The sequence below is a fragment of the Battus philenor genome, unplaced genomic scaffold (assembly GCF_028537555.1).
Source record: "Battus philenor isolate CCGP_79_NKW_IND1 unplaced genomic scaffold, ilBatPhil1.0.hap1 SCAF_18, whole genome shotgun sequence".
Taxonomy (NCBI): domain Eukaryota; kingdom Metazoa; phylum Arthropoda; class Insecta; order Lepidoptera; family Papilionidae; genus Battus; species Battus philenor.
Genome location: NW_027181680.1, coordinates 6,918,398 through 6,933,003, shown reverse-complemented (window position 1 = coordinate 6,933,003; position 14,606 = coordinate 6,918,398). Strand labels below are relative to the sequence as shown.

The 14,606-nt window shown below is 32.4% G+C and overlaps 1 protein-coding gene across 1 annotated transcript in view; it reads right to left on the bottom strand.

The window, feature by feature from the left end:
- Window positions 1–880: 880 nt before the first annotated feature.
- LOC137920464 (uncharacterized) overlaps window positions 881–14,606 on the bottom strand; it is a 32,546-nt gene continuing 18,820 nt past the window's right edge. The window contains exons 9-15 of the mRNA XM_068763831.1: window positions 12,013–12,140; window positions 10,155–10,429; window positions 7,826–8,039; window positions 6,776–6,987; window positions 2,878–3,063; window positions 1,648–2,005; window positions 881–995 (exon numbers count right to left, since the gene is read on the bottom strand). Coding sequence (XP_068619932.1) covers window positions 937–995; window positions 1,648–2,005; window positions 2,878–3,063; window positions 6,776–6,987; window positions 7,826–8,039; window positions 10,155–10,429; window positions 12,013–12,140 — 1,432 coding nt within the window. The 3' untranslated portion in view covers window positions 881–936. The remainder of the gene's footprint in view (window positions 996–1,647; window positions 2,006–2,877; window positions 3,064–6,775; window positions 6,988–7,825; window positions 8,040–10,154; window positions 10,430–12,012; window positions 12,141–14,606) is intronic.

Below are 14,606 nucleotides of genomic sequence, written 5' to 3'. Positions count from 1 at the left end.
GGTAATACATCAGGAGAGTTAGTTTGCTGTATTTATTTTATTTATTTATTCCAAGATCCAGAACTGACAGATTCATACATAACAAAATATGAACATTAATAGATATTCTACGCCAATTGCAAAGTACTATACATTGTTATCAATTCAAATTAAAAATTAAGGAAGTAGACATAAAAGAAGACGAAAGACTAGCAGAGGAAAGTGTATTGACGGTGTGCACGGAGTGAGTGTGTTTATTATGTGTGTGAGTAAGTTCATGGTGTGTGTTTGATTAATGAATCCTATTATATGTACATTAAAGTATACAACATACTCTACGTATTACATAGTATATATCGTATATAATTTAAAGGTGGTTTATAAAAAAATGCTTTATTTACTCTTAATTTTTTTATATGAATAAATAACATTTCTGATCTTTTTTCTAAGAGTTTAGAGTGGTACCGAAAGGGTCTAGTGAACTTGAACAGAAATAGAAAATGTAAGAGTCATACATGTTTACACATGTTTATAAAGAATTAATGTATTTTAATTATTAATATATTCATATTATTTTTCACTTCAGACCATCGACTGTGATCACATGTATATGTATGTACGTGACGAGAAAAATATCAATAAAGCTATGAATTTCTTACAATCAAATAGCTTCCGTGTGGCTTTCTTCTGTAAATATTTATAATGAATTTTTATATTCAATAAGAAATACTTATTGAAACAATAGAAGAATAACTTTGACAAATATCTTTATACAGTAATGGCATCTTCCTACTATTTTTATTAATATACTTTTTAAATTTACTGAGTTATTAATATTACATATAGGTAGTTTATAGAACCAATGCAATATCACGTTGACGAAATTAAGAATGACATAATTTAATAAAATTTATTAATAAATAATAATTTTAAGGATACGTAGAAAAGTTACACAAATCATCCAAAAAGACGCTGTCTACGGAAGTTAGGTGGGAACTTTCTTTCGGTTGCTGTCACTGAAATAAAAAAAAGTTTTTAAGACTTGGCAAGAAAATTATTAATAAGAAGTCACACGTTTATAAGAGAAAATAAGGAGAAAACTTAATAGCTAATAAACTCCCGTAATAGTATGGTGCTACAACGAAATTTGTGATATAAATCCTATAGCAATATAACCTTCCTAAGCAGCCTCTAACAAGAGACAACTACCATTGTCATCATCATAACAACCGATAGCCGCCCACTGGTCAGGCCTTACTCAAAGATTGCCACAATGACCGATCGTGCGTTGCCCGAACCCATCCACTTCCCCCAACCTTGGCTATTTTGTCGGTCTAACTACAAGGAAGCCGACCCACGCCGCATTTATTGGCTCATGATCGTCACTCTAGAACCATTCTGGCCTAACAATCTTCAAAAATCCTAAACTTTTGAGGTTATATTGCACGGAAGAGCTTCAATAATCTGACAGTGGTCGGCAATGTTGAGGGTAAAAGAGCTTGAAGACGGTCACCTCGTCGTCTGACGAAAACGCCGTTCGCAACTTCTTCAAACTTGCACAATATAGAACAGTCTGGAGAAAAATTGTAGCGACGACTGACATGTTTAACGCCGATCTTCAGTCATGAAGAAGCGACTAAAAAGATAATGAATATATACATTACACACCATTAGGATTCGCTGCAGCGCTATCCGGAATTTTCTGGTCATTCGGTTTAGTTTCATTAGGTTTAAGCGCAACTGGTTTTGGTTCAACATACGCAGTAGGCTCTTCTACTTTTCCTTCGAACAGCACTAAGCCCAACTTATTATCTCTGATGAAAAATAGAAAAGGACGGTCGACACGAATTTGTACTCCATTCTCGATGAGCGGTATGACCATGGCGGAGGAAGCTGCTGCCGCGACTGTTCCTGTTTCGTCTACGGCTATATGAACTTTGTGGAAAATGTTATTCACTTGTGGTGAACTGCCGTTAAATATTCCAGAGAGATCTCCTTCTTTAGAGAACAAAGATTTAATTTTCATCTGAAATAAAATGGTAATATACTTAATTATAATCCTTCAACAAACTTTCTATGTATTTTTATTTTATAAAGCGACCATATTTTTGTATGAAACTCAAGGACTTCGTGGTATAAAAACAGGTTTTAGGAGAGGGCAGCCTTGTACTTGAAGGCAATTTAGACAAATTTTTAAATAGAAACTTGCCTTTTAATACTGAAGAGCGCCAAAAGTGATGTGAATACTAACTAGCTGTATATTATAATAATAACACCGAAAGAGCAATTTCTTAGACACCTAGAAGTGTTAGGGGAATTTATTTCAATATTTATTAGCAAAGAGCAGTTTCTAATAGAATTGTTCAAGTATCACATGTCGTCATTTGTCTAAAAGATCTATCGCCATTGCATTGCTACTTTAAAACATTACGTATTAGTTAATAATTTAGCGATTCAACATATTATTATTAAATAAATAAATAATTTATAGAACCTTACACAACTATTGGTTAATATTTTTTTTTTGCAAACTCAGCATGTAACATTTATATAATATTTATATTAATGCTTACTATAAATTAATAAGTAACTAAATTATAACTAAATTGTAACCTAGATAATATAAATACGGATGAATAATAGAGTGTGTTTATGTATCAAAATTAATAAATGTACAAGGTGACCAGTGGCAAAGTGTGGATTTTAAATTAATTAAAATATTATGTATTTAATTAATGCAGCAATTTCTATGATAACCCATATCAAAGGCACCAGTTAAAAAAGATTTGCAATTATATTAAATTGTCCATTATCTTCTTTTATTTAGTAAAAAAAGATTTACTTAACTTATAGCTTAAAGAAAACATATAAATGTAATGTTATACAAATAATACTAACAGCTCTTAAAGTTCCAGCCATATCCTCATTATAATCTATTGTAAATTTAGGCAACAAAAGCCGGACGTCGGTCGAATCCATTAGCTTTACAATCTGCGGCAGACTCATGTAGGGCAGATCTCTAATCACAGAATGGACTCCATCTTGATCAGCAGGCACAAGCAAGAACATCGAATAACGGCCACCCTTAAAAATAAATTGTCATTTTATTTTAAATATTCCAAAACAAAATTATACATTGATTAGTCGTGATCTCATTTAAAAAGCGTAAAAAAATCTATGTAATCCAAACGATTTGATCTCCACTAAACTAAAATCAAAAGTATGTTTTCAAATACTTTTTGATCAATACAACAATAATTTAATTTCTTTAAAAAGAATTGTTGCGCTTATCGGTTCGTCGTCACCACTTCAGAACTTTATAGCCCCAGCGGGCAGTTCTTTTGCATGCTTTGTGGTCTGTTCATTGCCACTTCAACTTTCTAGCCCGCTAGCCTACGTCGGTAACTTTTGTTCGTAGATCTCATATGATTAATGATTCGACCTCGTAGACTCGTCGACTGTAATCACTTCAAACGTTTCACTGCCGTATGTCGATAGTTAGCAATTTCCCGAAAGCTGCCCAGACAAAATGGATGCGACAATTGACCTCTTTCACAAAGTCGGACAGACAAATTTGTTAAGGTCATCGGAAAAAGCTGGATAGAGGCTTCAAACCGGTCTTATTGAAAACCAATACAGGTTGCCTATGTCCAATAGTGGACGTCTTATGGCTAAAATAACGATGACTGCAAAATTGTTTTGGTATACACAATAATGTGCCATAAAGGGTTGTAGTTTTTAGTAATATTAAAGCATTCACTAAAGGTCAAATTATATAATTATTTTACAATACACCCTTATAAGTATACATATATATGTTTTATTATGTATAGCTATTGAAAGCAAGTGACATATTACAACAGTAGGCTAATATAAACCCCTACAGACTTTACGGGACAGTATGCCGAGCCAGGCTGTTTTTTGTACATGTATATGACTCCTATATTCTTTTTGACTTAATATCAAAACATTAAAAGACTCGCCTATGTTTCCCATGCCATAACACATAATAATGAAATAATTATACATTTGTAGTTAATAATTGCCACAAAAGAGGAAAACCTTGAAGAAAACTTGTTTAAAAATTAATAACTCGCTATAATAACTTTTTAAACAAATCTAATTTGTCGACGCGTGCAATATTATTTTAAAATCCTTTACCGGTTTTTCTACTGGCCTAAGATCTTCTTTCTATTGGAATTGATTCCTGTTTAAAAATCAAAACGTTTAAGAATCAAAGAAATTTAATTAAAAGTTGCCATAAGCTTATTTGATAGCTTTTTGTAAGAATAATGGTTGTAAAGTTTTTAAAACATAAAAGTGGTAAAAAAACATTTAAGTTTAATTAAATTATAATTATATGATACGTAATCAAAGATATTTTATAGTCATTTATAATAATTTACAACTCCCACCTCCAAAAAAAAAAAATACGTCACGTTCATAAGGAAAAAAAAATAAAAACCACAACATGGAATTTGCAAATGTTTTTGAAATATGCATATATAAAATTCGTTATAAGAAGACTTATTTTATTATACTCACAATGTTTGAGTTTCTAAATATTAATATGCAAATAACTTTACTTCAATAATTACGTCAAATTTTATGAAAAAAAAAATATTTTTTCTAATAACTGGCATAGCAAACGTGGACTTTGTTTTATATAGTGCATTGGATTGGAATTTTTAAAGCCTGATACCTATTTCAAAGTAGTGAAGTTCTTTGCCTCACAGGGGGGCCATGGATCGGACCGATACTAGATACTACTATTTTATCTTACTTCGGTGAGCGCTTTATTGAATGACTAGGCTCCAGGGCCCTCGCGAGGGGAGCTCAGCTTGGGCTGTAACTCGTCGAATATTACCGCTTTTCATTCAGACAGAAGGACGCATGAGAAAGCTAAACCTCTGCTGGTAGCTAATATCATTACTACTATTTCGGAAAACGTTAGCGCGGAGGTAACTAGCGGAAGAATTCCTAGCAACGCTTCTATCTTGTTTGATTGGGAGATGTACTCGTAGATTAAAAACAATTGTAATTGTAATACACGATCCACGAAAGCCTTTGCGAATCAGAGTTTGCTATCCGTGAAAATTAAGAAACAAAAAATGACTGTAGAACAACTTAATGACTCATTCTATACTACGAAACTACTGCCAACAGCGCAATCGACGGGGGACCTTTTCAGAAGACCTTGCTTTGTCAAACCAGACCGATCTAAGAGCTTAGCAGCCTCCCGATTCCGTGAAACACGTAATGTGGTCCAAGCCAGCTCAAGAGGGAGCTCCTTGTAAATATAATACATCCGGACTCCGTTAGCGACCTACCTCAAACCTCACAAAACCGTAATAGCCAACTGACAATCAGTATTGGCCAATAAATCTTCCAGCGTGCTTATAACCTTTATTATACATATTATTATTATACAACAACTAAATTACTAATAAAAAACCTAATTTGATTAATAAAAAATAAAGATAATCATTTCATTATTTCTCCTACGTAGGTGTTTGTCTGTGCTTCCATAACAGTTTCTAATGTCAAAAGTGCGGTGGCTCTAAAAAAAGATTGACACTTGCTATAAGATCAAGCTACCAGGTACGTAATATTAATCAGAAAATTTACTCTTTTACGTCATCAGTAATCGTCAATGGATGGCTGATTAAATGCTAACTGCTTGCATTAAATAAGATGTCAACAAGCTAAAAGCGAGAATTCGTGATAAAAAATAAGTTATTTTCCACCGTCTAAAGAAATCAACAGTCCTTAATCGTTTACATAGTTATTAATGTTTATATGTCTGCTATTTTGAATAACTACGTTATTTTTTATTGTGTGACCAATGCCATCAATATGACCTGTATCAAAGTTGTTTTACGTAATAATATTATTACCTCAATTTCGATTTTAATTATAATGCATTAATCTTAAATATTTCTTTCATTTCACGCTTCTACAATCTTTTTTTTTTTTTTGTTTAAGACAGACTTCGTCTTTATTCGACGTCCTTTATTTAGTCTGTCAGAAACCGGTTCGAGTGTTGATGAGACAAAAAGTAGTTAAGCGTTCAAATCTGTATTTATGTAACCGAAAACCTGTCTTGCTTGTTTATATATTAAACGGTGTCTTTTCCAAATTAAAGAAATAGGTTTTTCCCTTGTCATGTTTATAATCACAAATATTTAATGTCATATACTTGTTACAATTATTTTTCTTGGGGAAATATATTTAACAACGGTCATTTTTTATTGAACAATTTATTTGCTAGCTATGCCATTCAACGTTATATAATAAAGGTGCACTTTGGTGAATTTAAATTATGGGCGGCTTTACGTTTAAATCTTTCAAGAAATTCCGTTTACAAGTTGCTGAAAAATAGTAAAACGCGAAATGATACCCTAACCGAGGATGTTCCCGGTAAAATAATAAGCAGATTGAATGTTATTAATGTTTAAACGAACGAAATGGCAGTGGGCGGACCATAGCCTACAAAACTAGTTATTGGGGCTTTAAAGTTCTCAAACCACAGTTCACAATACCACGAACCAGCAAGCGCAGGATAGTGGTACCCACATGGTAGACAGACGACTTGTTAACGTGGTCATAACACGCACGGATAGAAGTTGCCTGCACTGAATGCAGCACCGGTCCTATCAGAAATCTTTGAAGGAGGTCTGTGTCCAGCTGTGGACGTCCTTCGACAGAAATGATGATGATACACAACCTAGCGTATATTTAAGCCAATGCACAGTTTAACGATAAAAATTACGTTTACTATTAATTAATTACTTACTTCATAAGGCAGTTCAATAGCATGCGCCCTAAGATTATCAATATAGGCGTAGTTCAGAACAGAAAACAATTCCATCATTGCCACTGTTTGACACGTCCCACTGACTCGAAAGCATCCTTTTTTAGTGTGTTGAGGATCGAAAGCATGCTGCCAAGTGCTCTTGAAGTAAAGCGCGTTTGCAAGCAGCAACTCCGACGTGGGGTCAATGTGCTCTGTAACATTCAGTTCCGTAAAAATCATGCCTTATTTAACATATCTTTGACATGTAAATAAATGGTAAGTGTTTATCCATTTCACTTATTTAAAACCCACGAAACTTCCATCCGTGTTATAAATTTAAAAAAAATAGGTTAAAACGTATAGAATTCTCATAAATATTTTAGAGCTCGAGTAAAAAAAAAACATTTTTATATAACATGTCAGCCGAAAGCCGCCTACTACAATGCATAGACCAACCCCAGCCACGATGATCGGTTTTGCGCTGCCCCCATACCTCTTTTATCTTCTTTTACACGTTTTATTATACACATATACGTTATATATATACATATACATATATAAACATATATATATATATATGTATATATATATCACTATGAAATGTGCCAATAATAATTTGGTTAGGTCTTATTAAAATAAGAAGCAATAGTTACGTAGTCCTAGACTTATTATCTAATTACTATAAGTCAAAAAACATAATATTATTTAATCGTATAATATTGTATCGTCGTCGTCGTCGTTTCAGCCCATAGACGCCCACTGCAACACCAAGCCCTCCCCCAAATATATTGGGAGATATACAATTATCTCATCGCTTTGTAGGCGGGTTGCCAATCGCAGTGTGATGCTATGATACAAGTAGGAACAATCTTATACGAACAATGCACAAAGTGGAAATTATATAAGATTGTATTCAGGGAATTGTACCCGCATTAACTCTTTTACAACAATGTACTTTAGGACAAAGAGTAGTTTAAGACTATATTATGTTCTAAATATTTGTTCACTGTAATAAAAAATAAATAAAACCAGATAGTAGAGTCAACTTACCAGGTTCCACTAATGCTGGAATGAGTCCTTTAGTGTTGTTACTAACCCAGCTATTTATTAACTTTGCAACAGCCACTTGTTCCCGGAAATCAACAAGACGAATATCCGATAAATACACTTTATGGAGCATAATTACAAATTCTTTCCTTACATTAACTGTAGGTGATATAAACATTGCATTTGAATTGTGCAGTGTTACACCTGGACCATTCGCCTGGAATAAAAAATATAAATTATAACAAGCAGTCTCAATAAAACTTCCAGAAATTTTTGGCTCGTCTTATTCCAATAGAAAAAATAAATGAATGTTATAAATCTCAGAGTGATCACTTTTTCAATTAATAAAAATTTAAATAAATTAATTTTGTCATCGATAAATAGTAATCTATGTAGCTGTTAAACTATATTTTAAATTTGTAACATGTGATCTGTCCAAGGGGCGATATTAAAAATAAACTTTTAAACTGTCGAAGTTTAAAAGAAACTGCCAATCATGCGAACTGACAAATTCGCGGTCATTCATTACATTTTCAGAAAACTTTCAAGTTTCTGTAACCTTTTTTTACATTTTGTTCATATATTCTTCTACAAGGAAACATAAAAAAGACGAAAGAAATCAATAGAGTCGTTTTCAAGATACAGCGTGACCAGAGGAAATATGGTTTATTTTTTATATCTATTAACAATTCTGAAATACATTGATAATGTTTAATCAGCAAACTTAAACAATCAGTACTATTTTATCCTCTAACTATCGTTATATCTCATGGTTATTATGTCATTATAAAACTGTGACATATAACTTAAGCTTACAATATCATCCGCCTTCGTCACGTTTACGCGTAAATAACCTTTATATAGTATTCATTAAAGCAGGTTATGAAAAAGTGAAATGTTGTTAATATAAATCCACAATAATAATTATAGAGTATATTGAAATTACGATAACTGAAGATACAAATATAGATAGATACATATGTATATATATATATATATATATATATATGTATACATTTACTGTGTATATACTTGTTATTACTCTTTAATTATAAATGAAATTATAACTATAATTTGGGTTCTTGTCTTATACGAATGTAGTACATTTATGTTATTAATATAATTGCTAGTTATTATAAATATCCTATACATTTCATATAATCACGTTAATTAAATGTATATATTAATTAAATAAAATTCTTAATAGCTTTATTATATGAGATCATTACAATCGTTTATAATCGTCAGCTTAAAATTAAGTTCGCTTTCGTTAATAACGCGCCACCTACTAAGAATTCACAAGAAACTCAGTGATGTTTGTAATTTTTTTCTGATTATTGAATTAACATTTTTTTTACCTTAAAATTATTTCCAAACATCCTTTATCGTGAACACACTCTGAAATAGAGTAACGTGCCTATTGGCAAAGCACGTGATTAACAATTTTTTGGAATTTACAAAGAGGTAAACTTACCGCGTAATTTAGTCTGTTACTTATAAAATCGTATATATTAACCTACGAATGTATGAGACAATTTATAGAGACTATTATTATTATTTAAATATTACTCATTTTTAATCCTCTGATTACGTTAATGAAGATCGGTGTTTGTTTAAACATTGATTTTTGTGTACTTTCATAAGTTTATGAGAATGTTAGTGTCTTTCACTTCAAAACTTCAATACCACTAATTACATGAGTCAATGTTTTCCCTAGGAGCTTAGTTTTAAAAGCACTCATAATTACGGAAATTCCTTGTTTATTAACATTTGGAAAACCCAAAAGCAATGTTATTCCGCTCTCTGTTTTCATACATACGACACTACTATCCGCGTTGTGGGATTCTTGAAAAGGGTTTTGTTATTCGTAAAATTATTTACGAGCTCTAGTAAAAATTATTATATTTATTTAATATTGTTCTTATAGCAACTAACTTTAAACAAAAATATACAATTTATATATATAGGTTAATAGGAATATAGGAAATATTATTACATATTTATGACAAAATATCTGACTAAAGCTTTGGACTATAGATAACCCAAAACCCCATCACTGGTCGCCCTCGTCGCGGTGTAATGTATTCCGTTAACTAATATACGAACTTTTTTAGGTTTCAAGCTTTCCGTGATACCCAAGATACCATTACGATAATTCGAGACTGAACGTCGCAAGGTAAATTACAACCACACTAAAGGCTCCGCAACTCGTAGCAACTTATTAATATTACCTAATTGCTTGTAACGTTTGGCTTTCTACCTAAACATTTCAAATTGCCGAATATAATTGCAAATATTGAGTCGAGGTATAATTCGACAAAATCATAATTACCTTTAACAAAGACAAGTATTCGTTTAACTGTTCCCTAAATTCCTCTTTATCGGGAGACAGTCTTAAAGCGTTTCTTATTTCCATCGCAGTTACACCATTAGCTCCCTCCAGTAGCATTGCCAAGGTTGATTTTATACTAGCTGGTGACACCACCACATTACCTTTCTTGTCTTCACTTGAATACCGAAGGAGTTCAGTATCAAAAAAATTAAAACGTGAATTTTCGGGTTTTTGTCCAATAAAACAATCTAGACTGCTAATGGTGATGAGTAAAACTGTAATAAAACATATATATGATGTATATGATTATTAAAAGGCGAAAAAGAAACGTTCATTTGCGATGTGCGAATACGACAAGAGTCAAGTTGTTATTATTTGTTACAATTGTTTAATATATAAAATAACTGATATAAATGTTGCATACGATGTTCTTAATTTACTCTTTTTATATATTAACAGAACATTAAAAGACGTCACATGTAATGGACAACAAAATGAAGTACGAAAGGCAAATTTAAATAGGCGTTGAAAATATATATCGTGTAAAGTGGAATGTGTATACACCTAATTCTTTTTTACACGATACATACGTTCTTTAAAAAAGCTTGTAAAAAATCGTGTATGTAACAATGAAATCCCTATTACAAAAGAATTTATGTAACAAAAACAACTCACTTATATCACAAAAGTAATAAAATTAATGTGTAGTCAAAATTCAATCCATAAATTTATACCAAACATTTAAAATATAAATTGAAATTCGAAATTAAATAAGAATAAAAAAATTGCACGTATTCTTGCTGGAACAAACAATTCGTTTAAAAAGTGTATTTATTCTTTCTAGTGAACCGAGTTATTTCAAAATCATAATATACTGCGATCCGCCTTCCAATCATGGCATTTATGGTATATTCCCCAAATATATCTTTACGGGAAGTGTTTGCTTTGCAGTGGGCGTCTATGGGCTGAAACGACGAAGGAAAAGTATACATCTCTACGTCTCATTGTAGTTTAGTAAATATAACATTGACAATTAGTGAAACTTTGTAAGCCTTTTGAAAACTAGCAGAGATACAGCTTTTGTTAGTGACAAAAGCAACAGTTTTCATTGGTCTTATTCTTATTTTACGTTGCAAAATCTCTTTTTGTTATTAATAATTATATGTTTGGGTTGACCGCGGAAAGCGCTCAGCATAGACCTGTTTAAAATAATCAAGGTAAAGAACTCCTGAGAGAACCCTGACTTTGGACGTTGCATCAAGTTTTCCACCGAATTATATCTGAGATTAAGGTTGTTTTAAGCACACCTTAAAAATCTAATGTTTTTGTGATCATAGGCGTTCAATTACTAACATAATTCAGGTAACATAAAAAGATTCCTATTACTATAGTGCTACCGTAACCGCTGTACCGCGCCTAAAGAATGTGTGTGGCGAGGTGAGGGCCGATAAAAATGAACTTTTAGGGACTGACTTAATGAAGCGGTTTGTACTTCCTCCGTCTTGGTGCACGCAAACTTAATGCGCGGTGCAGCGGTTTCGGTAGAGCTGTAGTAAGCCATTATTTTGATGATGCTTATTATTACTAGCACAAATCTATGCTACTATAATAATACAATGCTGTCAGAGAAAAAATTCTGCGCAGCACGACCAACTTGATAAAAAACCATTTAAAAACGTAACGTCTTCTTTGCTTAGAAATTAGTAACAAAATAAGATATATAACAATAATAACAAACTGTAAAGTATGAGGAAAATACATTGGTTACGCAGTAATAAAAATATAATTAAAGGAAATGCATAAGCGACTAAGGTCATACACAATTACAAGTCAAGGTGAACTGCAAAAATGTACTCACCAACAAAAGAAATTAATATCATCTTGACTAGGCTAATAGAGATCGACTTTGAAATACTTTCAGTAGCATCTATATATAAAAACAAAAAGAGAGACGTGTTCCACCGACACTTGCTTTCGACTGAATAATAAAGTTAACGAATAAGGCTAGTTTACACTAGAGTGGATTTAACATGCGTTTTTATAAACGCAGAAACATGTGAATGACGGGAGAATTAATTCTACATGAAGTAAGCACTGGGTGGATTGGAAACTTAATACGTCATATAAACTTGTTTAATAATGTTGATATACCCTTAAGAATGCTGTCTAGCAACCTTTTTTTAATAATCCTAAGCTATTTTCAACATCCACAGATCTAAAAATGGAAAAATATGATTTTAAACATTTACATAAAACTAGATAAAAAATCTGACATATGTATAAATCATGAGTTTGATATTATTAATAGTCATCTCTACAACGTATAAATAGTGTAAATGTAGTTAAAAAATAAGATATATTCTGAGCTTTTATTACTTAAACTATTATTAAGTACTATCAAGCATTTAAAGGTAGACATTTCTGAGACTGTTTATACTAATTGATATCATCGAGACGCATGTAGTGCCAAGAGATGGCAACAACAAAATAGATATTAAATGTTGTTTCTTTAAATCTATTACATTCTGAAATCGTAGACAACCCAGAGTTTGACGTAGAACTTAATAAACTCGTCGGTTCAGCCTGTGAGTGGACAACTTCTTACCCTGTGGTTTCCAATCCGTGGTCTCCACTTCAGAACTTCAAGGCTCCAGTCTATGTGACCGCCCGTTTCAAACTACTAAACTATCTACTGAGCTATTACATTCATATTTTTTTTACATTATATATACTGGCTACACCGTTATCATAACGCAATTATATATAACACTACACCCCCTGTACTAGGTACCCCTACTAACAGTTAACAAAACTTTGCAGTACCTGTGTCGACAGATGAACTTTGAATATATTCGAATAACAAGAAGGATTGAAACCGTTAGATATAACAGATATAGTACCTGAGTAATACCAACTCGGTTTTTTTGTTACTCATCTTGCAGCTTTAGTCGTGGGTGGTCTTTTATTTTGTCATACCTCTCTTGCCTAAAGCATTTAAGGGAGAATAATTTAAGGGAGCCTTTCTTTTGATCCAACATTGTAAGGATGATGAACTCAGCACATGTGCTATTTTTTATTGATAATGTTTTAAAAATGAATTAAATATTACAACAGGTACAGAGATAGCCTTCTCATTACTTTGTCATGGTGAAGTTGAATCAGTATTAAACTGGTCACCCGTTGTGAAGTACAGTAGTACCTACATGACCTTTACGAGTCGTAGGGGTGGAAGGTGGGCTGGATGGTCGGAAGTCTACAGCCTAGTTTTCTAAGGTGAAACTATTGTGGGAGAGAAGCATCAGTTTTGAAATGCGACGCTCTGGCTACACTTAGGGTAAAAAGGAATGTGTAAATAAAACGGCGGTGAACCTATTCATCCCCCTAGCTTCGTCGGCTGATATACGGTAAGTGACATTAAACAAGTTAGTACTTGCTCTTTATCGCCGTGGCATTAGAATGAGTGCGAGAAAATGGGAGATTCAGGTAATAAAAAACGAAGCTTCATGGGCGCCTAAATAGACCGACAATGTGTTTCATCTCCGCAGTCCTGCTATATAGCGGTATAGTGGGGATATTCTGTAAATTTCAATCTTAGCAAAAATTACTAATCCTTGCTTTATATACTTTGGCATCATCTTTTCAGCGTACCATCTAGATATTGACTTCCCCCAAAGATTTCCAATAGAACCGGCTGAAACAACGATTTCTTTAAGTGGAGAAGCAAAAACTTCATAATAAAACAGACATCGTAGAAGACACATAGTCAAAGCTGTCTGGGATGTTCTCAAATTCTATCAGCTCAGCCTCTATTAAGGATTATGATTCACACCTTACTCTTAAACTACTTTCCACCGTGTGTTCGAGGATGCATAACAACGAATGTGTTTTAAGAACTATTTAAATGCCTCGCATTGGCCGCCTCTGCGCAGCTGATCTCTGGTGACCCTCGGTGAAAAGACAGTCCAAGTTTGTCATTCATTGTGGATAAGTGACCGGGTGTACAAAACAACATCAAATATTGAAAGTAATTCAGACAAGTCATAAAGCAGTCGAAATTATATATTTTTATTTCGCTTTAGAATTATTTTACTTTATTAAATGTTTACAATTATTATTTTTTTTTGGATACATTGTGTAGTAAAAATATAATTATTGACATTATATTCAATGTTATACAAAATATAAATGGCATTGATTTATAAAGTACTTGGTCTAACTGTATGACTTTATTTTTTCTATTATAAATATGTAAAATTATTATTCGAATTATTCATTGTGAGCTTAAGTGTGCAGGTACAAAAGTACAATTTCTATATAGATTTTTATAAAAATAGGCGAGTCAAAAAATAGTCAAATATATAAACCCGTTTCAAATAATTAAAACAACGAAATGACAAGTAAACTGTATGTATTTATAAGTACAGATCAGAGAAGATGAGATTTGAAAGTTCA